This window comes from Myotis yumanensis, unplaced genomic scaffold, assembly GCF_028538775.1.
Source record: "Myotis yumanensis isolate MYYU_CA2020_CCGP unplaced genomic scaffold, mMyoYum1.0.hap1 SCAF_2, whole genome shotgun sequence".
NCBI lineage: Eukaryota > Metazoa > Chordata > Mammalia > Chiroptera > Vespertilionidae > Myotis > Myotis yumanensis.
The window spans coordinates 179336621-179349831 of NW_027223753.1; the positions used below are offsets into that span (position 1 = coordinate 179336621).

Sequence of the window (13211 nt, forward strand, 5' to 3'; positions counted from 1 at the left end):
AAATATGTTTTTATTGATTTCAGAGAGGAAGGGAGAGGGAGAGATAGAAGCATCAATGATGAGAGAGAATCATCGATTGGCTGCCTCCTCCATGCCTCCTATTGGGGATTGAGCGTGTAACCTGGGCATGTGCCCTGACTGGGAATTGAACTGTGCCCTCCTGGTTCATAGGTAGATGCTCAACCACTGGCCATGCCAGCTGGGCCAGAATTACGTTTTTAAGGTGAAGTAGGAATTGAGTTTTCCATCATATTTTTCAAATATTTATATGTGTTTGTGTATGTGCTTGGGTGTTACAAAAGAAACTTTCTTTATAATTTCTTTAAATACCTTTGAACATAGTGAATCATAGGTTTTTGGATTACCATGTCTTTTCAGCTTAGAATGCAAGATGTATTGATATCTTGCTGATGTGATGGATTTTTCCCCCTAAATTTTAATTACACGTTTGAAGTCCTGATTATACCTTAGGGGTTTATTTGCTTATGAAAAGTCAAACTATGAATTACAATATTGCAGAATACTTTCACTTCATCAGATTAGTTTCACCATTCATTTCACAGATACGATTTGTAAAATTTTGCAACACCTAGAAAACTACAATACAAAAAGGTATTTAAATATAGATGAGAAAGATAGATGTTTGTCTTCTTCTTTTGATATTGATGTTAAATAAAAGATGGAATGTTTTTGTTTAAAACCAATCCCTCATCCCTCCCTCCATCCCCAACCACAATAAGTGAATGGAAATGTGAACAAAGGCTTTCTTTAAATCTGTTATTCAGTTCAAGTGTGTGTGTTAGGAAAAAAGGTCTATTTTGTGTATAAAATCTAGCAACAGAAAAGGCAATTGTAAATAGAAAAATAAAACATGTAGAGGAGACATATTCTGCACACACAACTTTAAAATCCCAATAGGGGACACATATTAGAAAGAGAGAAACTACACACTCATTAACTTAAACATAAATTCCCAAAGAGCAATATTCCAGCTTGTTCATTTGCCACAATAGATCTACCCATTGAAATAAGTCCACTAGTCTTGACCAGCAAGTAGGATCTTAATTTTCCCATCTAACAGTTCAATTGAAATGGAAGGAAGATTTTCACACAAATATCTTAGTACAATAGACTTTCCTGGATTGGAAAAGAGCATCTACTCCACGTTCAGTCAATTCACGGGTAACGAGACTCCTGTAAGTGTCATCCCCCTCACACAGTAGCAGGGTCTTACATGGAAAAGGGCTCTGTTCATTTTTTATTTAAGTCACAGGAAATGGTGATAGAATTGGTGAACGAAAACAGCTTTCTTTTTTGGAAATCAGTTTGAAAATCTGAAGTTATGAATAGGAAGTAATAACCGGAAAATAGCTGGCTGGGTCCCCCCCTTCTTTACAGTGATATGGTAGAAACACAGGAAAAATGTGTTAACATCTTTTAGTTAGGAAATCTGGTTCCCTTCACTTGCTGTGGGGCTCAGTTCAGAATAAGAAAAGAAAAACAGTATTTTTGGCTGCAGCTCTAGTAAACAATGAATGATGAAAAATATTGCAGAAATGTCTTCAACACAGACCTTATCACATTGATATTGTTTGCCTTCCTCCACAAACCTTGGCAAATGAATAACTGAGCCCTATTTTGGTGGAATGAGAGAAGGAAGCACTAGTTCCAGCATCGAAACAAGATTATGAAAACAACCAAACAACACAAAACAGTATTTCTTCTCCTGAATAATAAAGACGTCATGTTTGCATATAGAACAGCTTTTGCATTATTGCTCTATGTATAAGAATATATTAAGGAACTCATAATAGACTGCACATTACAAACTTAAGGTTCTTTGGTGAAGAATGAAAGAAAACAGTATTTGAGCTTTAAAGAAAACGATCTCGTCCATTTTGCCTTTATCTATTGATCCGCTGGATCCTGTCACAGAGCAGGGAGAGGTACTGTGTGAGCTTCACCATGGCAACGATCACCACGCCCCCAGCCATCATACACGTTGGCCAGAAGAGTGAGTGGAACAGCACATTGGAACTGTAGAGTTTGGTTAGGATGACGCTCTTCTGGTTTCCTTCCGGGTCAGAATAGCAGGAGAAGTGTTGGTACTTCCTGAAGTTTTCCATGACAACACTCACCAGGGACATGGATTCTTCAAAATTTCTTCCACACTTAGGTATATAGGAGCACTGTGGAAAATGAGATAAATGGTCACCAGAAGATACTGTGTGTGTGTGTGTGTGTGTGTGTGTGTGTGTGTGTCCGGTACAGGCGGATACTGAGGCCAACTTAATGATCTGTGAAATAACCACGATGGTTACTCTTTTCATATTCAAACTACGGTCTCCAGAAACCCTAAGAATGCACACATTAATTAAAACAATGTTTTCAAGTATCCTTCCAAGATGTACTTTGATAGCTCACCCATATAAGTTTAAATATTGATTGAACTGGATGACATCAATGGATTCTTTTGCCATAGCTAAGCATAGCGGGTTTTAATGATTCCCTATGAACACACTTCTCCATGGTATCAGAATGTCAACCTCTCTGTCTTTTGTCTGTCCACAGCTGTTCATGTAACATCACAAGCGACCAGTTCTCTTAGGGAAAGTCGTTTCTCTTATCTTTTTGACTAAGCTGAGCCACCTTGTTCACCTTTCTACTGTAGTTAAAAAACAAACACCCAACAGTTATACCCCTGGTGAATTGCTGACAAAGAATATCGGAAAGTGTAGGAATATTGAATAAAGAGCTCTGATGAATGTTTTATGCCCAGTTAGCATAATAAAGTATTTTTTTCCATAAGCCTAGAAAAATTAAAACAGTACCAAGTCAGTTTACTCTTTAACCGGCACCCACCTGAGAACTTACAGCATCTTTCCTTTGAACTTTCCCCTTCTCTCTCTCTTACTGTATCTCTTGTACGATATGTCTCTCCTTTCTTCCTCTCTGTACACTCACATGTTTAATTTGATTCTTTCTTTGCAACTCTTTTCCTTCCCTGCCTGCCCCTCCCCTTACCTTGCTTTAATTTCCCCCTCATTCTCTCTTCTTGTCCTCCTTTCTCATTTGCCTCCCTCTCTTCTCTGAATACAGAGGGAGTTAATAAGCTTTGTAGTTTTTTAAGTTATAATTTATTGGGTATATTTTGGAACACATTTTCCTAATTATAAAGCAGTCTCTGAGGAGATGAAATCTCTGTGACCCTCTTTCCTGGGTTGGTAAATGGGCAGTGACGAAACTCATGACAACGAATCTAACTTTTTAAAAAGGTGGGAAAAAAGTGATTTAAGTCACTTTTCTGGGAGATGTGTGAATCCTTGGTTAACTCTTTACCCTCCCTATGGTAAGGTGTATCCCAATAAGAAAAAGAAGTCCCTGTCTCTTGTTATAGTCACTATCAAATAATTAATTTAACTGGTTTATCTGAATTAAATTGGTTTGTGACAAGATCACGGCTAATCCAGTGTTTTAGTGTGATTTAGCAAACTATGCCCTCTCTTCAAAATTATTTTTTCTGTTAAAAAACTGTCATCATACTGATTTTATGAAAACAACAACAACAACAAAACACCTCACCCATTTTACTGTTCTTTACCAATTTATTAGTTGTTGTAAATAATCACATCTCTGACTTTTGCAATGTGACTGACACTCCTGGGGTTGTGCAGTGCACAACTCACTCGACTCTGAGACACACAGATGAGGTGGACTGCTGGAGATCACTGAGGTACACCCAGGGGAGCTCCGGGTAGGATCCTGGAACTGCACCATTGACACGTGTAGATTTCACAGGAAACAACAATAAAACAAATGGAGTGCCTTCTGCTAATGGAGTATGTTTGGCTCACTCTTTCCTCTGACGTTATTAGTGGCTACAGTGGCATCTTGCTTTGTTGGCTGTGCTATAATCATTGGATTATCTGACAGCAGGAAAATTCTTCGATTAGTTAAGAATGGAGGATGAACATGCTGGCTTTTATTGTAAACCAGGCTTAAAGTAATGTTTTCATAACAAGAACTGGTTGGCAGCTTCAAATCTAATCAGCTAAGAATAAATGTGAGTATACTCATAAATGTGAGCACAGTAGAAGCTGGTACTAGCACAACATTGAAGGTCTGAAAGTATCTCCAGGAAAGCACAGTTTCTCAGTGAGTTATAATTTAGTACGAACATTTGCCTATGACTACCATGAAGCAAATTTTCTACCAGCAGGATGCATTCTAAATCAAAAGGATTTAAGGCAATAAGCAGATACATTTTTCCCCCTTCTTCAATGCAGCCATCATGCCTTTAACAAATTTAAAAATGTTTTTGGAAGCAAAGTATTAAAAAGAAAAATCACAGACAAGCCATTTGTGGTTGAATTCAAACAGAGTGGATTTTGATTCCGAATGCTTCTGTATATTTTTGTGCCAAGACCGTTTATAACAGTGGATTCAATGGCTAAGAGTACTAAGTTATTGAAGGGATCTCAATAAAAATGGCATTCCACTAAAAATGAAAGTTTTTCTTTTCTTAGGCTCTCGTGAATTGATGTGGCTTTAAAATATTTTTCAAGAAGCGTTTGTCAGCCAAATGACAATAATTCTGACACGAGATAGGATTCTTCCAAATAAAATGGGATATAAATTACTTTTGAGACCATCTAGCAAGGTCATAATATAGAGGCTGCTTATTATAGTTTCAAGCCATCAGGCTCTCAAATGTGCACATTTGGAGTGGCCAGACAAGGCATATTCCATACCTGATTGGACTTGGGTCCTGGGGCCAGTGGTACATACAAGTGCAGCTCCACATTGCTGGTGGGGCAACGATTCTTTTGCCCGGCTGTTTTTAACTTTTCTAACTTTGCCACCTGCCACCTTTTAACACACATAAACCAGCTCCCACTAAGTGTGTTACTATCCCTGAAAACTACTCCCCTCATTCCTTTACTTTTCTTATTGATCAGATCTCTGTTGTGAAAATGAACATACCATGTGGTCTGACAAGCCCCTCCCTGACTTGTGTTCAAGAGATCTGGGTACTGTGTTTTTATAAGTGAGCTACTTGGCTCCTCAGAATCAACTTCTTTATCTAATGAGGTTAACAGAGCCTTCCTGGCAGGGTTTGTGTGAAGATTAAATGATGAATATTAAAAGCCTCATTGAATTTTCCCTAACGTGTTTTCTTATTGGAATATCACACTCTCCACATGATCTCAAGTCTTTAACCAAGTGCACATATTAAATGATTGAAAACTCTAAGGAGGGCAACACTCCCAGTTATATGGTTTCACAGGAGCAGTCCTGTTGGATGGCTCTTGTCTCATATTCCTTGTTTTTGTGTCTGAAGATATTTGACATTATGCTGAATCATATACAGTATTCAAATTCTAGGTTTCTGTTTCTGCGGCTCAAACTATAGCTGTGTGTATGTTTCTGAGACTGATATGAATATGTGGTGAAGATTTAGTGATCTTAGGATTTCATCATATGTCTCAAGGATAATTTGATGTGCTTGGTTTGGATTACAGAGAATGCATTTTTTAACAAATGGAAACTGTACGGAGTGATTTACACTTAGCTGGAAAAATGTAATGTAGACTGAAAAGATAAAAAATCCTGGCATTTTTATTGTATTATATATATTTATTGATTTCAGAAAGGAAGGGAGAGGGTGAGATAGAAACATCAATGACGAGAGAAAATCATTGGCACAACTCCTACTGGGGATAGAGCCCGATACCCTGACATGTGCCCTTGACCAGACTCAAACCTGGGACCCTTCGGTAAGCAGGCCAATGTTCTATCCACTGAGCCAAACTGGCTAGGGTAAAATCTTGCCATTTTAAATCCTTTTATATTTTTAGTGGGAGGTGTGGGATAGGAAAGGTTTAACTTTCAGACTCTGTGTGATATATAATACCAAATAACATATGAATAATAATTTTCTATACATAAAGACATATAAGTACTAATCAAAATCTCTATATCTAAAAGCCAAACGACCCCCCTTCTCCACCCCCTGGTCAGCTCCGCCCCCGATTGGGGGGGGAGTGTGGGGGCGATTGGGGGCAGGTCCAGCCAGCCAACCACCTGTGGCCCCTCCCCCCTGCCACCTCGCTGATCGGCCCCCATTGGGGCGGGCCTGCCGGACCCCACCCATGCAGGAATTCATGCACCAGGTCTCTAGTATGTTAATATATATATTTTTTTACCATGGATATAGGTCATTCTTTCGTGCTTTAACATGTGAATATATAAACCTAGCAAACCTCTGAGGCAGCCATTCGATGGAAGATTTAGTCCCACATCTCTCTTCATCCTGAATTTTGTTAATAAACCTTCCTGCTTTCCCAAATCCTTAAATTCTCTTTAGTATTGAAAACCACAGCGATGACCCCACAACATGATCTTTCCTCTCCCAGCTGAGGACACCTGGCTCCTGTCACCTTCCCCTGACTGTCCTTTCTCAACATGACAACAAAGGTCCAGCAACTGCATCTTCTCCCTAGTTCTTTGGAAAGTCACTGAATATTTTTCTCTCAGGCTTATTTCTAGAATCTTTTACACCAGTAGAGTTATTTTTAGTTTCACGATAGAAGTTTTGAGAAACTACCTCTTGAGCTTTGCTTAGACATTCTTTGTAGGCCTGTGTGAAGCCCAAAGTGACAGGCCTTCACCTGAAAATGAAGGCTGTGGGGAGGAGTGGGGGCCAGGCGGAGCGGGTGTGTGGCTGAATAACCTCACCTGTCAGCCTCCTTTTCCATCTGATGGTAGGAAGGGAGCTATCAATTCTTAGGTACACCTTAGGGGAAGGGTTTGTTCTTTTATAAAAAGAAGGGTGTCTTATTTCAGAAGGGTTAGATGTTAATAAAATCCAATCACTATTGTCTCCAGTGTGCCAGGGGGTATGCTAGGCATAGGCATCAAAAACATAAACACGCCCTGGCTGGTGGCTCAGTTGGTTGAGCATTGTCCTGCACACCAGAAAGATTGTGGATTTGATTCCAGGTCAGGACACATACCTAGGTTTTGTGTTGGATCCCCACTCTGGGCACTTACGGTAGGCAACTGATTGATGTTTCTCTCTCACATCAATGTCTCTCTCTCTCTTGCTCTCACTTCCTTCCTCTCTCTCTAAATTAATAAAGACATATCCTCGGGTGAGGATTAAAAAAACCCCATAAACAATATAAGGTAGATCAATGAAAAGGAAATGGAAAAGTACACAAACAAGGGTGGAGGATGAAATAAATGTCACCAGGAATGAGGTTAAAAAGGCTTTCAGTAAAGAGTATACCCTTTCACAGAGGCGGGCCACAAATTTGCTGAGAACTCTTTAGTAGCCAGGGCATTCTAGTCCACAATATCTATGAGATAAAAATGAAAACAAAAATAAAAACATTACTCATGTGAAACATGAATATTCTTGGCTCCTGCCCTGGCCCGTGTGGCTCAGTTGGTTGGAGCGTTGTCACATGCTCCTGAAAGTCGTGGGTTTGATTCCCAGTCAGGACACATTTCTAGGACATGGGTTTGATTTCCTGGTCAGGGTGTGTACAGGAGGCAGCCAATCTATGTTTCTCTCTCACATTGATATTCCTCTTTCCCTCTCTCTCTCTCCTAAAATCAATTTAAGAAAATATTTTCTAGGTTCCAAAGTCAGATGGAACTTTTTCCAGTGTCCTCAAATAACAAATATTGTGCACATGTTTATTAAGCATGTACGATGTGTCAGGATTTATGTTCTGTGCCAGAGGAAAAAAATCATCCCTACATTCAAAGAACGTAGATAGAGTCACCAGCTGGCAGCCTTGGGCTACTCTGGCTTCCCAGCACATTTCGGTCTTTTAAATTCTTTGAATATCAGTGATGGACAGAGGAGCTTAGAGGGTAAATTGGAACCCTATGTTCTTTTCCTTTTAAGACTTCCTACTCTGTAAGAAAGTGAATCCTGCAAAATTTAGTTTATACTTGTTAGTTTGTGCTTCTAGTGTTTGCTTGATTTTGGCCAGCAGGACTGCGTGAAATGTTTGGTAGATGAAAGGAAAATAGGATTCACACTCTGCTATGTACCTGTTTCTTTCAGTATCGAGACAGGTTCCTCCTGAGAGAGGTTTTTCCTTTTCGTGTTTTCCCAAGCTTTCACATTTATGACAGCATTTCTGCTTGATTTGGAACAGAGAAGATACTTAGAGACCCAGGAAATCCACTAACGAAATAGAAGCTGTCTAGGGCCTTGGGATTAGTCAATTCCCAGAGCATTAACCCGTGGAGCTCCCCGACCCATAACGTCTCCAATTAGGCTGAGAGTAAGTCAGATATGTAAACTGACCTTGCTCTTCACCAGGTTCCCCTTTCTTGGAAATTAGAAAGGAGTAGGTTCTTTCCCCATGCTTCTCTTCTTGATGCTCAGTATGAGCCTCCTTCAGGCACATTCCTCCTTTCATTTATGCGTAAAGGTACACTTAGCTGTTCCAGAATTCAGTTTTGGTGAGCAGTGACTAAACTCCATCAATAACCAAAGCATTTCTGAATCTTTGGTCCATTGCAGTTTCAGCTAATGCCTAATAAATATCCCTAAAATTAAGGTGCTAGTTTTGAGGATGTCATATGTCAAATTTCCAGCAGGCTTTCTACCCTCCCCACTATCAGGTTGCACTTATATCTGTTTAATATTCACCCTCTGTAAACTGGTACTAAATATACACCCTTGACCTTCCCTATGGATCACAGATAATTCTGTTCTTTGCTCATGGCCTTTTACTTAAGTACCTCCAGGATATGATGGAATGGCATGAAGTTTCAGCTGTTCACTAAAATATGCCATCGGAAAGATAAATATTTCAAGGAATTTAGATTTTTCAGAACTCTTATCTTTTCCTTTCTCAAGAGAATGCTCTAATATTTTCTCTTTAAGAGATAGTATGATGAGGTAAAGAGACTTAGATTTTTAATTCAGACCTAGTTAGTGAATGTGTGACTTTGGGAAAATCATTTCATTTTCTGAGCTCAGCTTCATTACTGTGAAGTGGAGATAATAGCGGTGCTTAATACTTGGGATTTCTGCTGAAATTAAATAAGTGAGCTTCATGTAAAATATTGAGTACTATACTGCGCCTGGCACATTTTGAGCTCCTGATAAAATCTTTAGAAGTAGGGATTTAGTCAGGATTAAATGAGATAATTTTTATAAAGTTCTTAGCATAGCGCTGGGCTCAGATTCATAGTAGACACTTAATAAATGTCGGGTCCCTGTTTTCTTCACATTTAGATTCTCAACTCCACTCAATTTTCTTCCCTTCTCCCCTTACCCTACCAATGCTGTACAGAGGAACTCAATGAGTACAAGGTTTGCTTAGGATTCCAGAATCTCACAGCATCCAAGCTCAAAGTGGAATAAAACCTAGAGCAGTGTTTCAGAACTGTGTGGACACATTTTTAGTTGTCACAGCTGGAGGGAGGAGGATGTTAGGGATCTAGTAGGTAGAGGCAAGGGATGCTGCTAAACATCCTACAATATACAGGACAGGCCCCCACCCACCTTCACAGAAAACAAAGATTTATTCCTCCCCAAACAGCAATAGTGTTGAGGTTGAGAAACCTTGTCCTAGATATGCATATTCTCAGGATTGAGCCCAGAAGGCTTCAGAATGAGTGACAAAATGTGGGGTGACACTGAGTTTGGAGTGGTAACTAACTGGCTAATTTATGGAACTTATTCTTCACCAAAAATAGCCATCTTCTCCACGATAGACCAAATACCACATATATAGCATTATACCACATACCAAAAAAATGGGTTTATTTTCTTGTTTTGCACCAAAATTCACTTTAAATTTACTTTCAAACCAGATGGGTATGTTTTAAGAATCCCTGGTGGGTATAAATGTTTAAACGCCCAAAGCTCTGAGAAATTCAACAACCGTAGTGAATTAACACTTAGCCGCCGTTTAAGATTCCAGTGGTACCTTGTGACTAGGGGAGCCAGGGGCCTTGAGCCCACTTGCAATTGCTCCACAAGAGGAGCCAGCGTATCAGCTTAAGCAGCTTTAGCTGTAACGTTGACGAGAGGCTGGGCACCGTGTTTGCAGGCTAAGGAAAAGGGATATATGAGAGAGTGTAAAAATTTAAAAATAAAATCCTTTTGGATATTTTCTACAAAGATACCGACAGCTTGCTTGCTTGATATCCTTTGCCTCCTGTTGTCTCAAATCAAACATTGTCGGTAGTGTCTTATGTATCTGAATAAAAATGCCATTTTTTTGGTAACTAGGGGGAAAGCTATTATTTTTAGTGAGCTTGGGGAAGGGTAATAGGAAGGAGAGATCCACATAAAGAGTATTTTAACCCCGACTCCCAGAAATATCCTGAATATTTTTCATGCTGGACTAAGATCATGGTCTAATGGCCTGCTGACATGCAGATAACTGTATTTTCAATGTATATATTTCTGATTTTTAAAAAAATATTTTTATTGATTTTAGAGAGGAAGGGAGAGGGAGAGCAAGAAAGAAACCTCAATGATGAGAGAGAATCATTGATTGGCTGCCTCCTGCATGCCCCACACTGGGGTGGCGGGGATTGAGCCCACAACCCAGGAATCGAACCATGACCTCCAGGTTCATAGGTTGACGCTCAATCACTGAGCCATGCTGGCTGGGCTATATTTCTGATTAAGAGAAGAGGACAGCTATTCAGAGAGTGAAGAACTACCAGGCCAGGGAGGGGAGTCAGTGTTTGGTGCCACCTTTCCCCTGGGAGCATCTGCTGATTCCAGGAGAGGGCCGAGAGCCTGGAAGGCTGAATGATATTTCTGACAGCCTTGCAGAGGGAGGACCTATCAAGTGGGGCCCCTGATGACTTCCCCTCATTCACTTTGTGTTGGGACTCTTAAGGGCTGCATCATAAGAGTAATGGTAAACCTGAAGCAAACAGGGACTTCAGTTCAGACTTGACTGTCTCAACTTATGAAGTCAGAATGAGATGATCATTAATGGCTAATATCCCCAGGGGCCTGGCATAGGCAAATGGAAATAAGTTTTGGAAAATATGACCTAATTCTAGGATTAATTATTATTATAATAATTTACAAATATGATGTCCGAAACCTAATAAAAATTAACCAGACATTATACAACATGGAAATAAAAATACCAAGAGAAAAGAATAGGCATATAAGGGCTTCAGATATTGAAATCATCAAAATAAACGTTAAAATAACTACTTTTTTATGCCAAAGGATTTAAAAGAAAAGAATTAGAATATTACAGAAAAGTAAAAATTATAAAGTAAGACCCAAATGGGTGTTTTATGCATGAAAATTACAGTTAGAGAAATTAAGAACTCAAAGGATGGATTTAACAGTAGATTAATCAGAGCTGAGGAAAGAACTACAAATTAGAAGATAGGTCAATATCCAAGCTCAGAGAGACAAAAAGAGGAAAAATAAAAAAAGAGAATAAAACACACAGAGGATACATTGAGAAAACCTAACATATGGCCAATTTGGATTTTAAGCAGAAGAAATGGGAGAGAATGAGAGCAGAGATAGTATTTGATGTGATAATGATGAAAAACTATCTAAAATTGACAAAGAATCTCAAGGTACAGGGAGAGAAGCCCTGAGAACACTAAGTAAGCCAAATAAAAATAAACCTGCACTTTGGAAAATAACAGTTAAATTTCAGAAAACCAAAGAAAATAATCTTTAAAATAGATGAAGATTACCTTCAAAGAAGCAGCAACTAGCTTAAAGCTGATTTCTAAATAGTAAAAATGCTCACCAAAAGAGAATGGCATGTTTTCAACATGCAGAAACAAAATAATGACAAACTTAGAATTTTATCCTCAGTGAATGAAATTTTTTATTGTTCTTGATTAGTCAAGATTGCAAGTTGTAATCTGTAGGCTAAACACTAAAATAATAACAATAGAACAGATAACTTTCAAGACAATAGAAGGGGAAATGGGATTATAAAAATAATCGGGTAAGGAAAGAGTGATCTTTTCATAAATGGATTTGGGCATATGGATGCTCATATTAAAAACAAACAAACAAAAAAAACCCACAGAAACTTGACTTCTACCTAAGTATCAATTCCAGGTTGATCGTACTCTAAGTGTGAAAAGAGAAAACATATGCTTCTAGAAGATAACTTAGGAGAATGACTTCATGACCTCAGGGTAGGTAGACACTTTAAATAGGACGCACTGCACACACATGCACAAAAATAACACACCGAAAAATATAACATTTGGCTGTAATAAAATTATAAACTTCTTTCATTCAAAGATATCATTAAGAGAGTGAGAAGGCCACATAATGGGAGAAGATATTTGCAAGACATACTAATCAATGGAGGGAATATCTAGATTTAAAGAATTCCTAGAAGGAATATGAAGAAGAAACACTCCAATAGAAAAATGGACCAGGAGCTTGAACAGACATTGTACAAGAGAGGATATCCAAATGGCCAGTAAGTAAGTGAAAAGGCACTTGAGTCATGAGAACCAAAGGAAATATTGTCATATTAGCTGAAATTAAAATTACAAATGATACCAAGTGTTGGTGAGGATTTGGAACAATAAACACTCTCATACCCATAGAGTTGGTGAGAGGCACTTTGGAAAACCATTTGGCATTATCTCCTAAACTAAGATAAGTATACTCTATTTTCTAGATATTCCATTCCCAGGTTTATACCTGACAGAAATGTGTGTGCTTGTGCATGAAGAGACAGATATGAGAATATGCCTGGCAGAATTACTAGTATTAGTAATGGTCCCAAACTGTAGAAAACTCAAAATTTCCATCAACAGTAGAATGAGTAAATAAATTGGCATGTTGATACCATGGGCTATAATACTTTAGTATAAGTGAATGAACTACCACCAAATGGAATGACTCTAACAAATAGAGCATCATGTGAAGGAGACCAGGCACAAAGAGAAATATTCTGTATGATTCCATTTACATCATGTTTAAAAACCAGGCAAAATTAAAATATACTGTGTAGGGATATATGCTTAGGTGATAAAACTCCAAAAAAAAAAAAAAAAGAAAGTAATTGCCCTAATATCAGGACAGCTGTTATCTTTGGCAGGGGGCAGAGCCAATAGTTATTGGGAGGAGGCATGAGGGTGTTTTTGTGGTGTAGGAGATGTTTTGTTTCTTTACTCTCATGGTTGTTACATGGGGATCTCTGTAATAAATGCTT

At 38.7% G+C, this 13211-nt stretch overlaps 1 protein-coding gene across 3 annotated transcripts in view; it reads right to left on the reverse strand.

Annotated features, from left to right (window-relative positions):
- Window positions 1-454: 454 nt before the first annotated feature.
- The window catches only part of KCNMB2 (potassium calcium-activated channel subfamily M regulatory beta subunit 2), a 224585-nt gene continuing 211828 nt past the window's right edge, over window positions 455-13211 (reverse strand). For all 3 annotated transcript variants that reach the window (XM_070403623.1, XM_070403622.1, XM_070403621.1), the window contains exon 5: window positions 455-2189. In XM_070403623.1, the coding sequence (XP_070259724.1) occupies window positions 1905-2189 (285 nt within the window). In that variant the 3' untranslated portion in view covers window positions 455-1904. The remainder of the gene's footprint in view (window positions 2190-13211) is intronic.